Here is a 16798-nt window from a genome sequence, read left to right on the forward strand (position 1 = left end):
TAGTGTCTGCCTTTGGCCCAGGGCACGATCCTGGAGTCCCGGGATTGAGTCCCACATCGGGCTCCCGGCATGGAGCCTGCTTCTCCCTCCTCCTGTGTGTCTGCCTCTCTCTCTCTATGTCTATCATAAATAAATCTTTAAAAAAAAAAAAAACAGACTTTCTAAAAAAAAAAAAAAATCACAGTGGACAGAGGAGGACAGAGAACTGGCTTCTGTCACAAAGCCCTATTCCCAGGTGACCTCTGACGTGGCTGTTGAGCCGGGAAAGAATCGGTGATTGTGATAATGTCCAGCCCACCTTTCCTCTTCCATGTGTGTGTAAATGCCTCTTTGAAACCCGAATATTCCACTAGTTTTCCTGATCCTTCCCCCACTAGTGACTCTTCCCCCACTAGTGACTCTTCTCGAAACGGAATGGTGGTGATGCTCATGCACTTTGCAGAGAGCATGTCACTTGGTCAAAAGATGCACCAGAGGTTGCCTTGGAATGGCACGGCTTCTTCGTGCATTTTAAGAAGCTCGGGTTCTAATGTCATATTCTCACTTGCCTCTTGGGAAATTCCTAGAGCCGTGCAGACCCGTTTTCCCGAAGAGAAAGAGACAGGAAGAGGGCTTCGAGGACAGCAGAGCCCAGCAATGAACGAAAAGGGACTCATGTTGGCTCCCTACGCGTGCCACTAAATTTTAACCTTCTTTTGGAGATTTCTTGCCTCCACATTGCTTGGAGAGACCGAGAATGGACTAATGAGGAGTCAGTCACCCATGGAAGTCACCACAGGAAGACCCAGAGATAGCGGGGACCTTTCAGTCTTTCTTAGACGGGAGACACGGCAAATTGTCCTCGTTCTAATTGTCCCTGCTGATTAATGAGGTCACTTACGGTATAGGTTATTATCCTGCCAAGAGAATGTGTATCAGACTGAAACAAATGCCTGTGAACTTGCTTATTCTATTAAAAACTAAAGTAACGAGAGATGATTAACGGTGTGTGCTCTGGGAGCAGCCGCGGGGAGGGTCGGTCAGGAGAGAAAGGTGGACGTGAGCCTTTCCAAGCAGGGATCTAGAAAGGCTTTTGTTTGAAAGTGGCTTCTACTGACCCTCTTCCTTTCAACACCACTTCTGGGGGAGCCGCCTAGACTCCGTGTCTCCACTTCCTTCCTTCCCGTGAGCAGCTTACCCCACTGTGACCCAATTTCAGCCCTACCCCTCCGCTTGGATCCGCCCTGGAAAAAGTCACCACTGCTCCCTGCCGTGTCCGTTGGCGCCTCACAAGGAGTCACCATCACTGACCTCTTTCTTCTGGAAACACTGTCTTTTCCTTATTCCTGTGACACCGCCAACTCCCCATTCATTCAACGTTCCACGTGTTTATTGAGCACCTACTGTGTGCTAGGCATTGGACACATACAGGTAACCGAGATGACGGTTCTTGTTCTGAGTGGAGCTTACGTTCAAGCAGAGGAGGGGAGACAACGGACAAATACGTGCACATCAACAAGACATTCGGTGTTAGGAGGGCAGGGGGGCTGAGTGGCTGGTAAGCGTGAAGGCCCAGCAACACCCTCCCAGTGCAGGGTGGTCGGGGGGAGCCGCTCTGTGGACGCCACACTCCATCACTTCACGTGGCAGTCCCTCAAATCCTGCCATGGTCTCCAGGGCTTCTGTCTCTTTTGTGTCCTTTCGCCGCTGTAGATGTGGGCCAGACCTGGGGGATCAGGGATTGGGCTGGCTCAGTCCCTGCTTTGCACCAAAGACGACCGAAGATGTCATCCAGGGGGTGAAACCCAGGTCCAAATTCAAGCTGACCGTTGTCTAGTTCTGAGGCTTCAGGCAAAGAGATGGGACCCAGGGACAAGACAGCCGTTCTGAGCTCAGGACCACTGACTACCCCTCAAAGTTGTGCAATATGGTGACCCTAAAAAATCCCAGAAGCCGAACTAGAGTTAGAGATTCAGACAGACACAGGGGAAAAGAGCCTGAGAGATTGCCCGGACCACCTGCAAAGACCCCAGGTGACCAAGCTGGCTCACTGCCCCTGTGGCTCAGGCCTGTCGGGTCCCCGGCCAAGGGCTCAGGGAAGGGCCCTTTACTATTAGCTGCACCTGTCATGGGAGGCCACGCTGGGTCAAGGTTTTCCAGGATCCCCCAAAAGCAAATAAAGTCTGCATCTGCTAGAAGGCTGAGCAGCCTCCAGAAAAATCCTCTCTCTTGGGGAGACTGGTAATTAAGCAGTCATGGCAAACACGGGGAGGAAGAACAGCTGGTTGTATCCATTTGTTCTCCTGTCATTGGTTGGAGAACAGTTTCATAAATTACACGTGGGGTTGGATTTTGTCTTTCCTCTGCTCATGCCATCCCCTTTGCTGGAAATGACCTCCCTGTTCTCCTGCTGCCCTCCGTCCGTGCCCTTTGGATGATTGGCTAACAACGTGCCCTTTTAGATCCGCTCAGGCTGATGACGTTCAGTTCCCTGGGCATGTCGCTGCCACCAAACTTACTGTGTTGCATTATCATTGTGTCTTCATCAGTAATACGATTAATTATCAGCTCCTACTGTGTGCCTGGCGCTGATCTCTAATGCTGGGCATAGGCTGGGATACCAGAGGGATCAAAATCTCTGTCCTCATGGGATTCACAGGCGAATGGGAAAGATGGGTTTAATAAATAATGATTAATCCAATATGCAGTATGTCAGATGGTGACAGGAAATGTAGAACCGAGAGATCGGGAGCCGGGAAATGGGGGGGAGCGGGGAGGGTTGCAATTTTAAATAGAATGGTCATTGAAGACCTTTGGCCAAAAGGTGATACAGGAGGAAAATAACCTGGAGAGGAAATGGGACAGCTGGGAAAAGCTGAAGGAACAGCAGGTGCAAAGGCTCTGAGATGGAAACTTGGCAGCTGTGTTCAGGGAGCAGTAAGGAGGCCATCCTGGCTGGAGCGAGTGAGCAGGGGGGACCATTTGGTGAGAAGAGAGCGGGAATGGGAGACGGTGGTGACGGCAGACGTTTGCCCAAGGCCTTTGGGTTCGTTAGGAAGCCTTGGGCTTTATCCCAAATCCAGAAGAAGCTTAAGCAGAAAAGTGACGTAATCCGACTTAAAATGATCATGCCAGCTGCCATGTCAAGAATGGTCTGGAGGGGGCAAGAGGGAAATGGGGAGACCAGTTGGGGAGTTACTGCAATCGCCGTGGCAAGAGAGAGATGGCAGTGGGGCGAACCAAGATGGTGGCAATGAAGGTGATGAGATGTGGCTAAATTTCTGGATAAATTAAAGGAAGTTTCCACTTTTGGGGGCGGACTTCTTGAGGGCCAGGTCCGTGTCTTACACGTTCCTATCGTCGGAGCCAAGCCTAGTATGTGACATTTACCAGGGCACGCGGTTAATACTTGTTGATTGAGTGACTGATGAGAGATAACGTTTAAACGTCAATAATAGGAATAAGTCAGCCCCCGTTCTCTGTTGCGGAAGCGGAGTAGGTCATGGGGCAAATCCTGGGAAACAGCCACCTACAGCTTCCAAGCTTTTGCCATAAAGAAGGCTCCTCGTAGATGTGTTGGACCAAGAAGCATGGGCATGCTGGCTTCCGGTGCGTGTGTCCATTTTTCTTGCTGTAGGACTTCTCAGGCTCTTGTCACGCACAGCTTCCCAGCATTTCTTAGTTTGAAGCGCCGTGAAGCGCTTCAGTTATTTTTCCATGGGTAAAATGGGTGAGCTCCGTGGGTAAAAGAAATGCCTATCAGCTCTACTTCTTAAGTAGTCAGGCCCACACGGCTACAGAAGCATTTACACCCAAATAGTTTTATAGCTGTCTAGAAAAATAATAAATGTAAATCGAAAGGAACAAATCTAATATTTCATCCCTAAGTGATCACCATCACTTACTCATGGAAGGTGTGTGCTTGTTGGGATCACACAGCTTCTCAAACCTTGGAATCGGATTGGACACCACCAACCTCCTATCCTGTTCCACACGGATTTTCACACAGCACCTGCTTCATATCACACCAACCACCAAACACCCGGCTCCGCGAAGATACGATGTCACCCACCGGGGTGTAGCTTCATGTTGAAACCGCGAACTGCTTTGAGCTAATACTCCGTGTGTCCAACAGATATTGGGTGTCGTAGATTCCCTTGAGAATTTAAAACACTCCGCACTGCTCTTACGCGTTTCCTTCCAGCGTGCCACGGCACACGGTCTGGGAACCACGGCGCTACGTTGTGTGTAGCACTTCCCAAAATCATTTGCACATTTTCTCAGGCGAATCTCCTAACGTAACGCTGGGTACAGCACAAAGAGAAAGTACCCAGGACTCCTTCCTGCGGAGTCAGAAGCTGCAGTTCTGTGGGGAATACGCCCGGGTATTGACAGAGTGAGCGTGTTAGCATTTGCATTCTGAGCATACAGTGCTGCTTCCTTATTTTTAGCTGTGAGCCTGCGAGGACTCCAGGCCTTGCTCCTGAGCCTGCGTGCGTCCTAGACAGCGTGTCTGGAGGTGGGATGCCTAGCACTGCTCCCACCCAGCCTTGCTCAGGGCGGGTTACTGGCCTTCCCAAGATGGATGTACATGTGCAGCCGAAGGCGGAGGTTTGTAAAGCCAGTGGACGTCTTCTGGATGGACTGAGACACTTTAGAGAAGACCTCTTGGAATTTCTCAGCACATATCTGGCTAATGCCACATCCTGCTCAGAAACGGGGATTTATTGCAAGGATCTCCAATGCTGGGACAGCTCAAGAACCATCTCTGCAGTTGTTTGGTTGCTGTGGGTTCCAGGGCCTCTGCGACCAGGAGTGTCTGTGATCTCGTGGCCAATGTAGCAACGGCCTGGACTCCGTGCCCTGCGTGCTCTAGGCATTCCGTTTCCCAGAGTGTGTTCCACAGGACCCCTGCCCACAGGATGCTCTAAGGGAAAACAAGAGCTTGCAACATAGATACTTAAAAGCACAGAAAACCCCCTCTTTTTTTTTTTTTTCAAGTTTCCCAGTCTTAGAAGCTCTTGATGCAATGCAAATGGGAATTACCAGAGAGAACCCGCGTCTGTACGGGTGTATGTGTGTGTCTCCATATTGTGTGATCATGACTAATGTCCATCAATTACCTGCAAATTACTAGACAGTGCCTGTAATGATAGTTCTGTTTTTAGCTTTAATGGTTTATGTATCTAACTAGTGGCTGCTGTCTGGAGTAAGGCTGCTGGCAAATCAAAACACTATTTGCCAAGCCTGTCAGTGTGACAAATGTTGCTTGCATTTACTCTTTTATTCCCAAGGTCAACTGACATGTCATTTTTTATATCACTGTTTGACGTGCTAAGAGCCTTCAATGAGAGCCATCCAATAAAGGCCCAATTTGTTATATTACTGTTTATTCCTGGATAATTCTCTGTTAGTTGGGCTCTTGAAGTTTCAGGGAAGTGACGTGCGTGGATCACCCTCAGAAATAGGGATTTATCGCAAGGATCCCCAGGTCTTAGGACAGCACAGGGACCCTCTCTTCGGCCTTTTGATCACCCTGGCTTTCAGGGATTCTCAGATGAGAAACGTCGACAGCTTTTTGACCATTGTAGTGACAGCACGGAGTTCATGACCTCCCTTCTCTGGGCATCTAGTTTCCTGGAGGATTTCCCGCAGAACCCCAGCCCATACGCTGCTCTAAGAATAAAAGGGTCTCTGGTGCAATGGGTTAGGAGCTCTTGGCATCATCTATCCCTGCCTTGCAAGTTTGCTCTTCACTTATTAAATGCTTCCACAAGCACTTTTTATTTTTATTTTCTCTAAACTCCCTTGCTTAATTTTATTTAACACAGCGTCTTCCAATTCTGTTAAACTGACAAACACCCTGCAGTATCCTTTGAAGAATAGTCCAGTATTTGTACTCTGCAGACGGATCTGGTTGTGTTCATTTGTCACCCTCTGTGCTGGGGGCCGGCGGGGAGGTCCCTGCAACCACTGTCGGCGTCCACGATGTGCTCCAAGGACTCACAGGATGCTGCGTGTCACTGTCCTCACGGCTCTGATCTGTCACAGTGGAGGCTGCGGAGCCAAATGGCTGCGGGAAACCAGGCACGGGATGAAGTCTGGGGCAAACCTGGCACTGGAATGGAGTCCTTTCCCAGTGGGTTCACACAGAACGCACTTAATTGCCCCAACAAGGAACTGTGATGATGCGTGTGAAATGCCGCCACCAGGGAGGCCCATTGGAGACTGAGGGCCTGGACTTTTTATACTGGAGCAGGTGACATAGGCACTGTCTGCCTGGTATGGACCAAAGTTCCCAACTTCCAAAGGGCAGGCAGGGGTTTAGCACGAACTGTAATGTTCCTACAGGTAGTTTAGGTGACCCGGTTCTGGGAACCCTGGGGACGCTCCTGAAATCCAGGTCCAGCAACAGCCGAGGGCTGACCCTATAAGCTGGCCTCCCCACAACGAGAACCAGGCCTTTGCTGCGAACTCTCTGGTGTTGAATATTCATTTGTTTTGTATTTGCCTTAATCAGCTCGGCTGCTGTAACCAAAGTCCCATAGCCTGGGTGGCTTGTGAATGGCAGAGGCTTGTTTCCACGGTTCTGGAGACAGCAAGGTCAGGTGCCAGGACGCGCGGATCGGGTGAGCGCTGTCTTCCAGGCCGCCGACCGCCAGCCTGTCCTGGTGCCCTCCCCTGCAGACGGCAGGGGTCCCCATCAAGTACCCCACGTGACAGGGCGCCACCCTCACCACCCAGTCACCTCCCGAAGGCCCCACATCCTCATCAGCACACACGGTGCGGGGGGTTGAGTTTCAACATAAGAATCTGGGGGAGTCAGTTGATGACACCGTCGTGTTGAGTGTGTGCACTGCCCTGGGGACGAAGAGGAAAGGGTCAGCCAGCCCTTGCCTTCGAGAGGCTTAACCTCAAGAAGGAAAGACAGATACGTCCCAGGTAATTCAACAAGAAAATCAAGCCGTTGCAGTTGGAATGAATATTGCAAAGGAAGAAGCAAGTGCTCAGTCCTCTGAGAACATTGGTCTGGGATCCCTGTGCCCTTCCTCAGAGGAGGTAACGTTCAAACTGAGACCTGAGAAGCTGGTGGGAGATGGGTAGGTCGGGGGATGGCAGCCTGTGTGGCTGAGGGGTGAGGGCGATGCATGCAGCTCTAGGGGCAGCAGGTGCAAAGGCCCTGGGGTGGGAAGAGACACAGTGCATTGAAGAGGAGCACGCAGGCCAGAGTGGGTGGAGGGGACGGAGATGTGAGCTGAGGCGGAGAGAAGGGCAGGCCCAGCGATGCCAGGACCCGGCCTGAGCTGCATCACCCTGGGGGTGGCCTGGCGGTGTCCCGCCCAGGAGCCCTCACGCCCCTGCCTCCGCTTGAGGCGGGCAGTGCCAGTCGCAGCAGCGTCCGCCCCCGTCCTCAGGAGGCCACCTGTGCTCCCTTCTCCCCGGAACCTGCCGGAAACAAGGTGTCCCTGCGGGACGGTCGTCGCCCCACCCGTCGGCCTCACCGCCCTGTAGGGTCATAAAGGCCACGTTTTCAAACACGGTGGTAACAGGCAGCCCTCACGTCGCGGGCTTTCATGCACAAAAGCTGCTGTCGTGCCCGCGCTGCACGTTCCGGAGCAGCGTCCAGGCAGGGCCGGTGGGTCCTGGGCTCCCGTCGCTCTCCCGCGAGGCGCTGGCAGAGGTGGCGCCGTGGGCAGGCCTGCCGTGGGCCAGGCGGGGAGGTGCCCCTGCCCTGCACATCCAGGGAGGAGCAGGGACTCTACAGAGACCCCGGGGGACGCGACGGTCCCTGGACACTGGGATTTGAACACTGAGTAGGAACGCGGAGGCCAGTGGGAGCAGCGTGTGGAGGCCCCGGCGTCACAGGAAGTGAGGCTGGAGGATGTGGGGAGGGGGACGCTTCATCGCGCACCGTGTGGCGCACTCGCGGGGACCTCGCTTCGGGGCTGCTCTGTGGTCGCTCTCCAGCTCTGGGCAGGGCGCCCCGTGACCGTGGCTCGCTCGGCCCAGGAGGACGGCTGGGCCCTGTGGCCACGGGACACAGCCTGTGGCTCCCGGGGGGCCTGGTCATGACCCCACCAATGGTGGGGAGCCATCGGGCGGGTTCAGCGCTGGGACCCCAGGAAGCCTGGGGCGCGGGCGCAGGGGCAGAGCGAAGGTCCTTGAGACATGGGGCCCTTTGTTGGGGCAGAGGCTTGGCCACGCCGCCTGTTGGCAAAAGGTCGTCTCCTTCCGGGAACGTCGTCCTGGAGCCAGGCGGGGGGGGGAGGGCAACAGCGGGGGGGCCTGCCCTGCTCCCCGTCCTCTGTCCTTTCACACAGTCCCGGGGAGTCTGCATCCTCACTCCTCTCACTGCGGCGTCTACAGTCGCAGATGAACGCGGGGAGTCTGGAGGTTGCATTTGCTGCTTCTGACACGCGACCACATGATCCCTCCTGGCTGTGAGGTCATTGGCTCGGCTCCAAGGTAGTCAATTTGGGGGGGATCCAGGCTTCCGTGTCCCCCTGCGTCCGGGTGCTCAAGGAATCCCGCGCCTTACAGCTCACCCACCAAGCACAGGAGCCACTGGCGGCTCTGGATCCCGCTGGAGGCCCGTCCAGGGTGCAGGCCGTAGGACCGCAGCTGTCACAGTGCGGACTCCCCACGCCCGGCTCCGGCCCACGGGGTGGCAAGAAGTGAGGGCCTGGGAGTCGGGGCGGGCGGAGGGGTCGCAGGGAGCTAGGCCGCAGCATCACCCCTCAAGGCCCACCCGCTGGGCCGGGCGCCGGGCCCCAGATCACGGGGTGGGGGCGGCCTCGGGGAAGGGGGGACAAGCGGGAAGCTGCCCGTGGTTGAAGGAAGGTCTCCGCAGCCTGGTGGGCCCCCCAAGGGCCCTGCTGTGGCTCTGGCCCGTGTGTGGGGCCAGGTGACCAGATCCACCCACAGAGGGGTGTGGCCCCGAGGGGACAGCTGGATGCTTCAGCGCCAGGGTCCTTGGCAGACGGGACCCGCAAGTCAAGGGCAAGGGCACCTGGCACACGCGGGGACAGGTGGGCGGGCAGCCCTCGCTGCCAGCACGGACCCGCCGTGCTGCAGGGCCGTGTGTGCCGCGGGGGCTGGGGGGCCGCGGGGGTGCAGGGAGGGGCCCGGCCACTCCCGGAGGAGCTCAGCTCAGGAGCGGGGGCTTAGGCGAGTCGCGGCGTCATTTTGAGGACTTCCCGTGTGGAAGCCGTGACGGATCCGGGGAAGGTGGACGGGGTGGTGCGGACATTCCACGGACCCAACCCCCCCCCACCCCAGACGTCCGGGGTCGCCGTAGTAACACCTCGGGCCCAGGAGCCCGACATCCGCGTGGGGGTGCACGACCTCCTTGGCCGCTGCCTCGCACCTGTGCCTTGATGCCACCTGCCACCAGGACGCAGACCGGGTCATCGTCATCGTCTCCCTCGCGTGTGGTGGCCCCGCTTCTCTCCCTCTCCCTCCCTCCCCTTGGCAACCACAGAGCTTTTCTCATCTCTTTCACGTCATTCCGAGAACCCGGGGTAAATGGAATATCTGGTATGTCAGCTCCTTCCGTCCTTCCTTCCTCCTTTTGATTTCTTTCTTTCTTTCTTTCTTTCTTTCTTTCTTTCTTTCTTTCTTTCTTTCTTTCCATCTTTCTCTTTTTTCTTTCTTTTTTCTTTTCTTCCTTTTCTTTCTTTCTTCTTTCTTTCCTTCTTTCTTTTCCTTCCTTCCTTCCTCCCTTCAATTTCTTTTTTTCCTTCTTTCTCTTTTTTCTTCTTTCTTTTCTTTTTTCTTTCCTTCCTTTTCTTCCTTCCTTCCTTCCTTCCTTCCTTCCTTCCTTCCTTCCTTCCTTCCTCCTTTTGATTTCTTTCTTTTTTCCTTCTTTCTCTTTCTTCTTTCTTTCTTTCTTTCCTTCCTTCTTAGGGAGCACACATATGCCCATGAGTGGTGGGGACAGGGGCACAGGGAGAAGGCGAGGGGGAGTCTTAGGCAGGCTCTGCACATAGCATGGAGGCAGCCTTGGCACTTGATCCCAGGACCCCGAGATCATGACCTGAACCGAAATCAAGAGTCAGACACTCAACCGGCTAAGCCCCCTGGAGTCTCCGGTGTGTCATCTTCTGAGATGAGCTGTTTCGTCACGTAGCATAACAGCCTTGAGATCCATCCAGATCGTATCAGTAGCCCGTTTTATCGCTGAGTGGTGTTCCGAGGTGCGCAGTCGCTGCGGGACAGGGAATGGTGTCAGTTATCGCCCGTGCAGGACACGTTGGTCATTTCCAATTGTTGGTTATTACCAAGAAAAAATGCTACGGAGACACCTGGGGGCCCATAGTTGAGCGTCTGCCTTGACCCCGGGGTCCTGTGATCGAGTCCCACGTCGGGCTCCCTGCATGGAGCCTGCTTCTCCCTCTGCCTGTGTCTCTGCCTCTCTCTGTATCTCTCATGAATAAATTTTTTTAAAAATCTTTAAAGAAAAAAGAAATGCTATGAATGGTTTGTGAGGACACACATTTCCATTTCTTTGGGATAAATGCCCAGGAGTATGGTTGTATGATCAGTGTGTATGTGTGTATGTGTGTTGGCTTTTTTTTTTTTTTTTTTTTTTTTTTAAGAAACTGCCTGTTTCCAGAGGGTCCATACCATCTTCCATCCTCCCAGCAAAGTCTGGGAGATGCAGTTGTGCTGTGTCACTGCCAGTATTTGGTGTTGTCACGATTTTTATTTGATCTATTCTAACGGTGTGTAGCATGAGTAGCTCGCTGTGGTCTCACTTTGCATGTCCCCAACGGCCAGGGATGTCGAGCATTTCTCATACGCTCGTTTGCCATTCTAGTGTCTTTAATAAGATGTCGCTTTGTGTCCTCTGCTGATTTTCTAATTGGCTTATTAGATCCTTGACTCATTGTCCGTCCCTAGGGAAAAGCATTCATTCAGTATTTCACCATTAAGTGTGAGGTTAGCTGCGGGATCTCTGTAGACGTTCTTTATCAAACTCAGGAGATTTCTTTCTATCCTTCTTTCTCTGATAGTTTTTTTTTTTTCTCCATCATGAATGAGCATTGAATTTTTTCAGGTGCTTTTTTATATCAGTTTTTATAGTCATTTACTACTTTGGGCCTGGTAACATGGTGAACTTACAATGATCGATTTTCAAATATTGAACTTGGAATTTTCAAGTATTTTCAAATATTGAAAATATTTTATCCTCGGAATAAACCCCACTTGGTTGTGCTGTGTGATTATTTTACTATAGTGCCAAGTTCTCTTTGCTGATAATTTTTAAGGACTTTTGTGGTTATATTCATGTGGGATGTGGTCTTTCGTCCTATTGATTTGGACTGACTTTGGTTTTGGTACCGGTAATATTGATCTCATACAGTGAGTTTGGAAATGTTCCTTCTTTTCTCTATTTTCTGGAAGAGGTTGTGTAGAATTGGTGTTACTTCTCCTTTACATGCTTGTTAGAACTCCCTAGTGAGACCATCTGGGCCAGTGTGTACCGTTTGGGGGATTTTTTAAATTACTAGTTCAATTTCCTTAATAGTAATAAGACTTTTTCAAATGATCTCCCTCGTATTGGGGAGCTTATAGCAGTTTGCACTTTTCAAGGATCAGGTCCATTTCATTTAATTTTTCAAGTGCATGTGTATAATCTGTAGTATTTCCTTATCATTTTTCTGGTAGCTGCAAGATCTGTTTTCCGTAACCTTTGCCAAATCTGGACATTTGCCAACCTGAGAGGTGAAAAATGAGCCTTAAGGATTTAGTTTGCATGTTTTTATATTAAGTATGTGGATCATTTTCCTGTTTTTATTTGTGTCCTTTTTTCCTTTTTCCTTGTTTACCTTTTGCATAATTTGTAATGTTCTTTATAGATCATGATTGCTCCACCCTCTTCTTGTCTCTTCAGTTTGTATTTTTTCTCCTTTTTTATTTTTTATTTTTGCAGCTTCTGCTTCGCTACATGCTCTTAATTTTCACATAATTAAATTGATCAATATTTTCCTTTAACGCTTCTAGGGTTTCGTGCTGTATCTATCAGTAATTAATTGTGAGAGAAAGAACCCAAATCAAACTAGCTTGAGCAAAAATAAATAAATAAATAAAAGGGAAAAAGGTAGGAAGAACGAATGGATGGATGGATGGAAAGTAGGACGGAAAGAAGGAAGCAAGCAAACAAGAGAAAGAACGTTGGCTCATGTACCGGGCACCGCAGTCTCTGCGTGGCTGGATCGAGGATCTCAGCGCTGGGCCATCAGGGTTCGGTTTCTCTCCCGTCACCCTCAGCTTTGTCTGTACCGGGTGGGACATCATTTTGTAGAGCAGCGAGGCTCTGGGTAATGATAAAAAGGCTGCGGACAGTCCCAAGCTCACATTCTAATGATTTAGGATCCCAAACGAAAAGACTCTTGCAATCTGTATATCATCCCATGGAAGGACTCGGAGTGACCCTGCTTGGGCTATGTGCCCTCCTTCCTCTCCCTGCCTTGAGCCCGTCCATAAAGATGAGGGATGTGCCGTGCTGGGTCACATGCCCCGTTCTGTAGCAGGTGAGCAGGTGCGCTGTCCCGTGCAGTGACAGCTCCCTAGAAGAATGATGGGAGCCAAAGGTGTCCTTTAAACATATCACTCTTAGGAAGACCTTCCCCAGCACGAGATATTTACATTTTTTTTAAAAAGTGTTTTTTTCTCTAATATGTGTGGTTTCACTATTTTACATCTAGATTTTTGATGTTAGAAAGTGAATGAGGCAGAGACAGAAAGCCAGGGGTCGGGGAGAGGAGAGCATGTGGGTGATGCAGGAGTCTTTTGCTCTTCTCCTGGGGGAGAACATGACCTTGAAACTTACTGGGTCACCTGCTTCACACTCTTATCACGTTCCTCTCTGTTCCTCGAGTTTTCATTGAGTTAACATGAATCTTGTAAGGTTTAGGATGGTGGGAAGGGCAAGGGCTTCATCCAGCACAGGGCTTTTCATGGTTGGAATCAACACATATCTGATTCAACTTGGCTGAACCCTGGTGCTCACGACTCCAGGGGACACCTGGGCATCCAGATGTTATTAGGGCAACGTGCTCACAACCCCAGGGGACACCTGGGCATCCAGGTGTTATTAGGGCAACATGCTCACGACCCCAGGGGACACCTGGGCATCCAGGTGTTATTAGGGCAACGTGCTCACGACCCCAGGGGGCACCTGGGCATCCAGGTGTTATTAGGGCAACGTGCTCACGACCCCAGGGGACACCTGGGCATCCAGGTGTTATTAGGGCAACGTGCTCACGACCCCAGAGGGCACCTGGGCATCCAGGTGTTATTAGGGCAACGTGCTCACGACCCCAGGGGGCACCTGGGCATCCAGGTGTTATTAGGGCAACATGCTCACGACTCCAGGGGACACCTGGGCATCCAGGTGTTATTAGGGCAACGTGCTCATGACCCCAGGGGGCACCTGGGCATCCAGGTGTTATTAGGGCAGCGTGCTCATGACCCCAGGGGGCACCTGGGCATCCAGGTGTTATTAGGGCAGCGTGCTCACAACTCCAGGGGACACCTGGGCATCCAGGTATTAGGGCAACGGGAGCAATAGAGCAGGATCCGGAGCACCATCGGTATCCCAAACTACCTGAAAAAGAGGGTAAAGGTAAACCTGGAGTTCCCTCGCAGAGCCCTGACGGGGGTGTGGGAGCCAGATGAGCCCCAGGTAGGAGACAAAGGACCCAGGCAGACCGGGGACTGGCCACCTCACTACCTCCTGTGTACTCAGGTCACCTGTGGGGGGCCCAGCCGCGGACACCTGCTCTCGTGAAACATGTTCCCAAGTGTTGAGTGAAAGCTTCGTTATTTAATCTTTTTAACGTTGAAGAATCTTTTACCAATGATTCTCTTTAGCTGAAAACATATTCTCTCAGGTTCAACAATTTCTTCTGTTTCACCTCGGTTTCTTTTTCTTCACTGAACTCACAGGAAAAAAAATGTTTTTAAGCATTTTAGTTTTAAAAGCGTGTACAGGTTGATCCCATTTGTATGCAATAATTTCATTGATGATGATCCCATCTATTGATCCCTCCATGGCTCTTTGTATGTCAGCTGTCAAGAGCGATTATTTCTAGATTGCGCTTTTTTTTTATTGCTTTCATCTTTTAAAAATAATAAGCACTTATCATTTCTATAAAAGCAGTAGACTCATTCTTTTTAAAGAATAAAGCCCGTGAAAAGAAGTATCCACCGTCCGCTGCTTACAGTTGGGCGTATTTTCCTCAGTATCCAAGGAAGGGTTGTCTGTTGGCAACTGTTAGCCGTGCATTTGTGGCGAGGTCCACTTGGAGGCGCAGAGGGCCTCGGCCAGGAAGGGCAGGGGTGGGGGAGGATTCCCAGAGAGGAGAGAAGTCCGTGAGGCGGGTCACCAGGTCAGAGCATGGCCTGTGGCTTTAGGGGAGTGGCCTCCACGTGCCTGTGACTGCTCCATCTCCCCTTTGTCTTGGGACACCTTGCACCTGCCCCTGCCTATGTGCCTAAGTCAGCCTTGTGCATCCAGCAGGTGCTCAATAAATGCTTCACGGATGCTCATTTCCCAAGGGGATCGTTCTCCCTAAATGGCACCTCTTTGTCTTTCAGGCTCACAGGCTTCCAGCTGCCGGCCACCATCGTCAGCGCCGCCGCCACCCTCTCTCTGCGCCTCATCAGTGACTACGCGGTCAGCGCGCAGGGCTTCCACGCCAGCTACGAAGGTAGGTGCTTCCGGGCCGGGCCGTGGAGGCCTGGCGCGTGAGGTCGCGGCAGCCCCGGGCGCACCCCAGCTGCAGGGACGGGGTGCCCCAGATGCGGAGCTGCCGCCGGTCCTAACGAGGCTGCTCACTAACCAGTAACTCGGTTACCTAAACCGTCGGTGCCTGAAATTTTCAGTTTCCAGGAAACTGGAAATTGAAATCAGAGCCCCGCTGCCGTAATTTTTCCTGAGGCCTGGTGACATCCTCCCTTTCTGTCCCCTAAGTGCATTTTGTTGTGTTTTTATTTTTTTTTAATTCTGTTTTCTCCTGGGCTTTATTGTATAAGGTATCTCTGCTTGGTGCTGGAAATGAGAGAGAGAGAGCGTAAGTGAAAGAAATAAAATCAGTATCTGAAAAACATTTCTCCTCGATATGGTGACTGCAGAGGCTCGGAGTTAGATCCTTCCGAGAAGAACGATCCGTTTTTCCTTAATAGCACAGATTAGGGTTTCTTGGTTTGAATTATGCAAATAATTTCCACTTCTCTCAGCTTGTTTAAATATGGTGTTGGCATTCAAATTAACACTAATATCTTCAGATTATATACTATTATTATTATGAGCTTTATTATATTAGTTCAGAAGGTGGCACTTCTAGATCTCTGTCATTTCCCTAGGAAATTTACATCTCATTAATAGGTAATTATGCTGCTCTTGGCTAAGCCCACACTGCTATTTTGTGTCGAGATCATTAATAGGCATAATTTAAGACCGTTAATGATAATTAATAACAGTAATGACATAACACCCTGGTAGAGCATGCCAGTTATTTGAAAGCTTTCTTACCTCCAAGAACTTAAAGGATAAGTGATGCTCTTTTGAATGGAGCTGTGGCAGTATGGAAACAGGACCTCTGTCCTGGCGAGACAGCAAGTCCTCCTTCCTTGGCAATCCACCCCTGGTAGTCGGGGGGTAGGGGACAGAGTTGGACGCTTTAACCTGAGCGTTTCAGGACTCCTGAGAGGTCTCAGTTATTTTTAACTAAAGGTTCCTGAGAAGGTTCCAGAGAAAATTCTGCATGCCTTCCACTGAGGGCTCCTGACATAACCACAGTCACCTTCACCTGAGGGCTCCTGACATAACCACGGTCCCCTTTAGCTGAGGCCTCCTGACATAACCACGGGTCCCCTTCAGCTGAGGGCTCCTGACATAACCACGGGTCCCCTTCACCTGAGGGCTCCTGACTTAACCACGGTCACCTTCACCTGAGGGCTCCTGACATAACCACAGTCCCCTTCAGCTGAGGGCTCCTGACGTAACCACAGGTCCCCTTCAGCTGAGAGCTCCTGACATAACCACAGTCCCCTTCAGCTGAGGGCTTCTGACTTAACCACGGTCCCCTTCACCTGAGGGCTCCTGACATAGCCACGGGTTGCCTTCAGCAGAGGGCTTCTGACTTAACCACGGTCCCCTTCAGCTGAGGGTTCCTGACGTAACCACAGTCCCCTTCCTTTGAGGGCTCCTGACATAACCACAGTCCCTTTCCGCTGAGGGCTCCAGATCCAACCACAGTCACCTTCTGCTGAGGGCTCCAGATCCAACCATGGTCACCTTCACCTGAGGGCTCCTGACCTAACCAGGCATGTACTGCATCCTTGGAGTCGAGCTCCTGCCACAGAGACCACATGGCTGCAAAATCTAAAATATTTACTCTGGCCCTTTATAGAAAATGTTTGGTGACCATTTGCCTAGAACTATGATATCCACTGTGGTCACCATTAGCCACGTGGAAACGCTTATGTTTAATGTACTCAAAGTTAAATGAAATTTAAAACTCCGTTTTGCAGCCACATTAGCTTCATACCCAGTGCTCGGGGGGCACCTGCGGCCACTGTATTGGACTGTGCAGGCGGAGAGTGCTTCCACCGTGCAGGGCGTTGTCTGGGCCCGAGCGTCCATCCCATTCACGGGGTCTGCGATTCAAACAGGTTGTAACATAGTAGGGCGGGGTGGGGGCTGACGGGTGCCTCCTCCGCCTGCCTGGCTGGAGGACGCGGCCCAGGAGGCTCAGCATTCTGCCGCAGGACCTGTGCGCCAGACTAAGGGCCTGCCCTTGCCTGCCAC

At 51.6% G+C, this 16798-nt stretch overlaps 1 protein-coding gene and 1 long non-coding RNA gene across 8 annotated transcripts in view; one reads left to right on the forward strand and one right to left on the reverse strand.

Moving 5' to 3' along the window:
• Window positions 1-16798, forward strand: part of CSMD2 (CUB and Sushi multiple domains 2) — a 492622-nt gene that overhangs the window by 79439 nt on the left and 396385 nt on the right. For all 7 annotated transcript variants that reach the window (XM_072772036.1, XM_072772037.1, XM_072772043.1 and 4 more), the window contains exon 3: window positions 14584-14696. In XM_072772036.1, coding sequence (XP_072628137.1) covers window positions 14584-14696 — 113 coding nt within the window. The remainder of the gene's footprint in view (window positions 1-14583; window positions 14697-16798) is intronic.
• Window positions 1412-9492, reverse strand: LOC140602488 (uncharacterized). The gene is made up of 2 exons (XR_012005430.1): window positions 9347-9492; window positions 1412-1705 (listed from the first exon to the last, which is right to left on the reverse strand). It is a non-coding gene; the product is annotated as an uncharacterized lncRNA (long non-coding RNA).

The sequence above is a fragment of the Canis lupus genome, chromosome 13 (genome assembly GCF_048164855.1).
Source record: "Canis lupus baileyi chromosome 13, mCanLup2.hap1, whole genome shotgun sequence".
Lineage (NCBI taxonomy): Eukaryota > Metazoa > Chordata > Mammalia > Carnivora > Canidae > Canis > Canis lupus.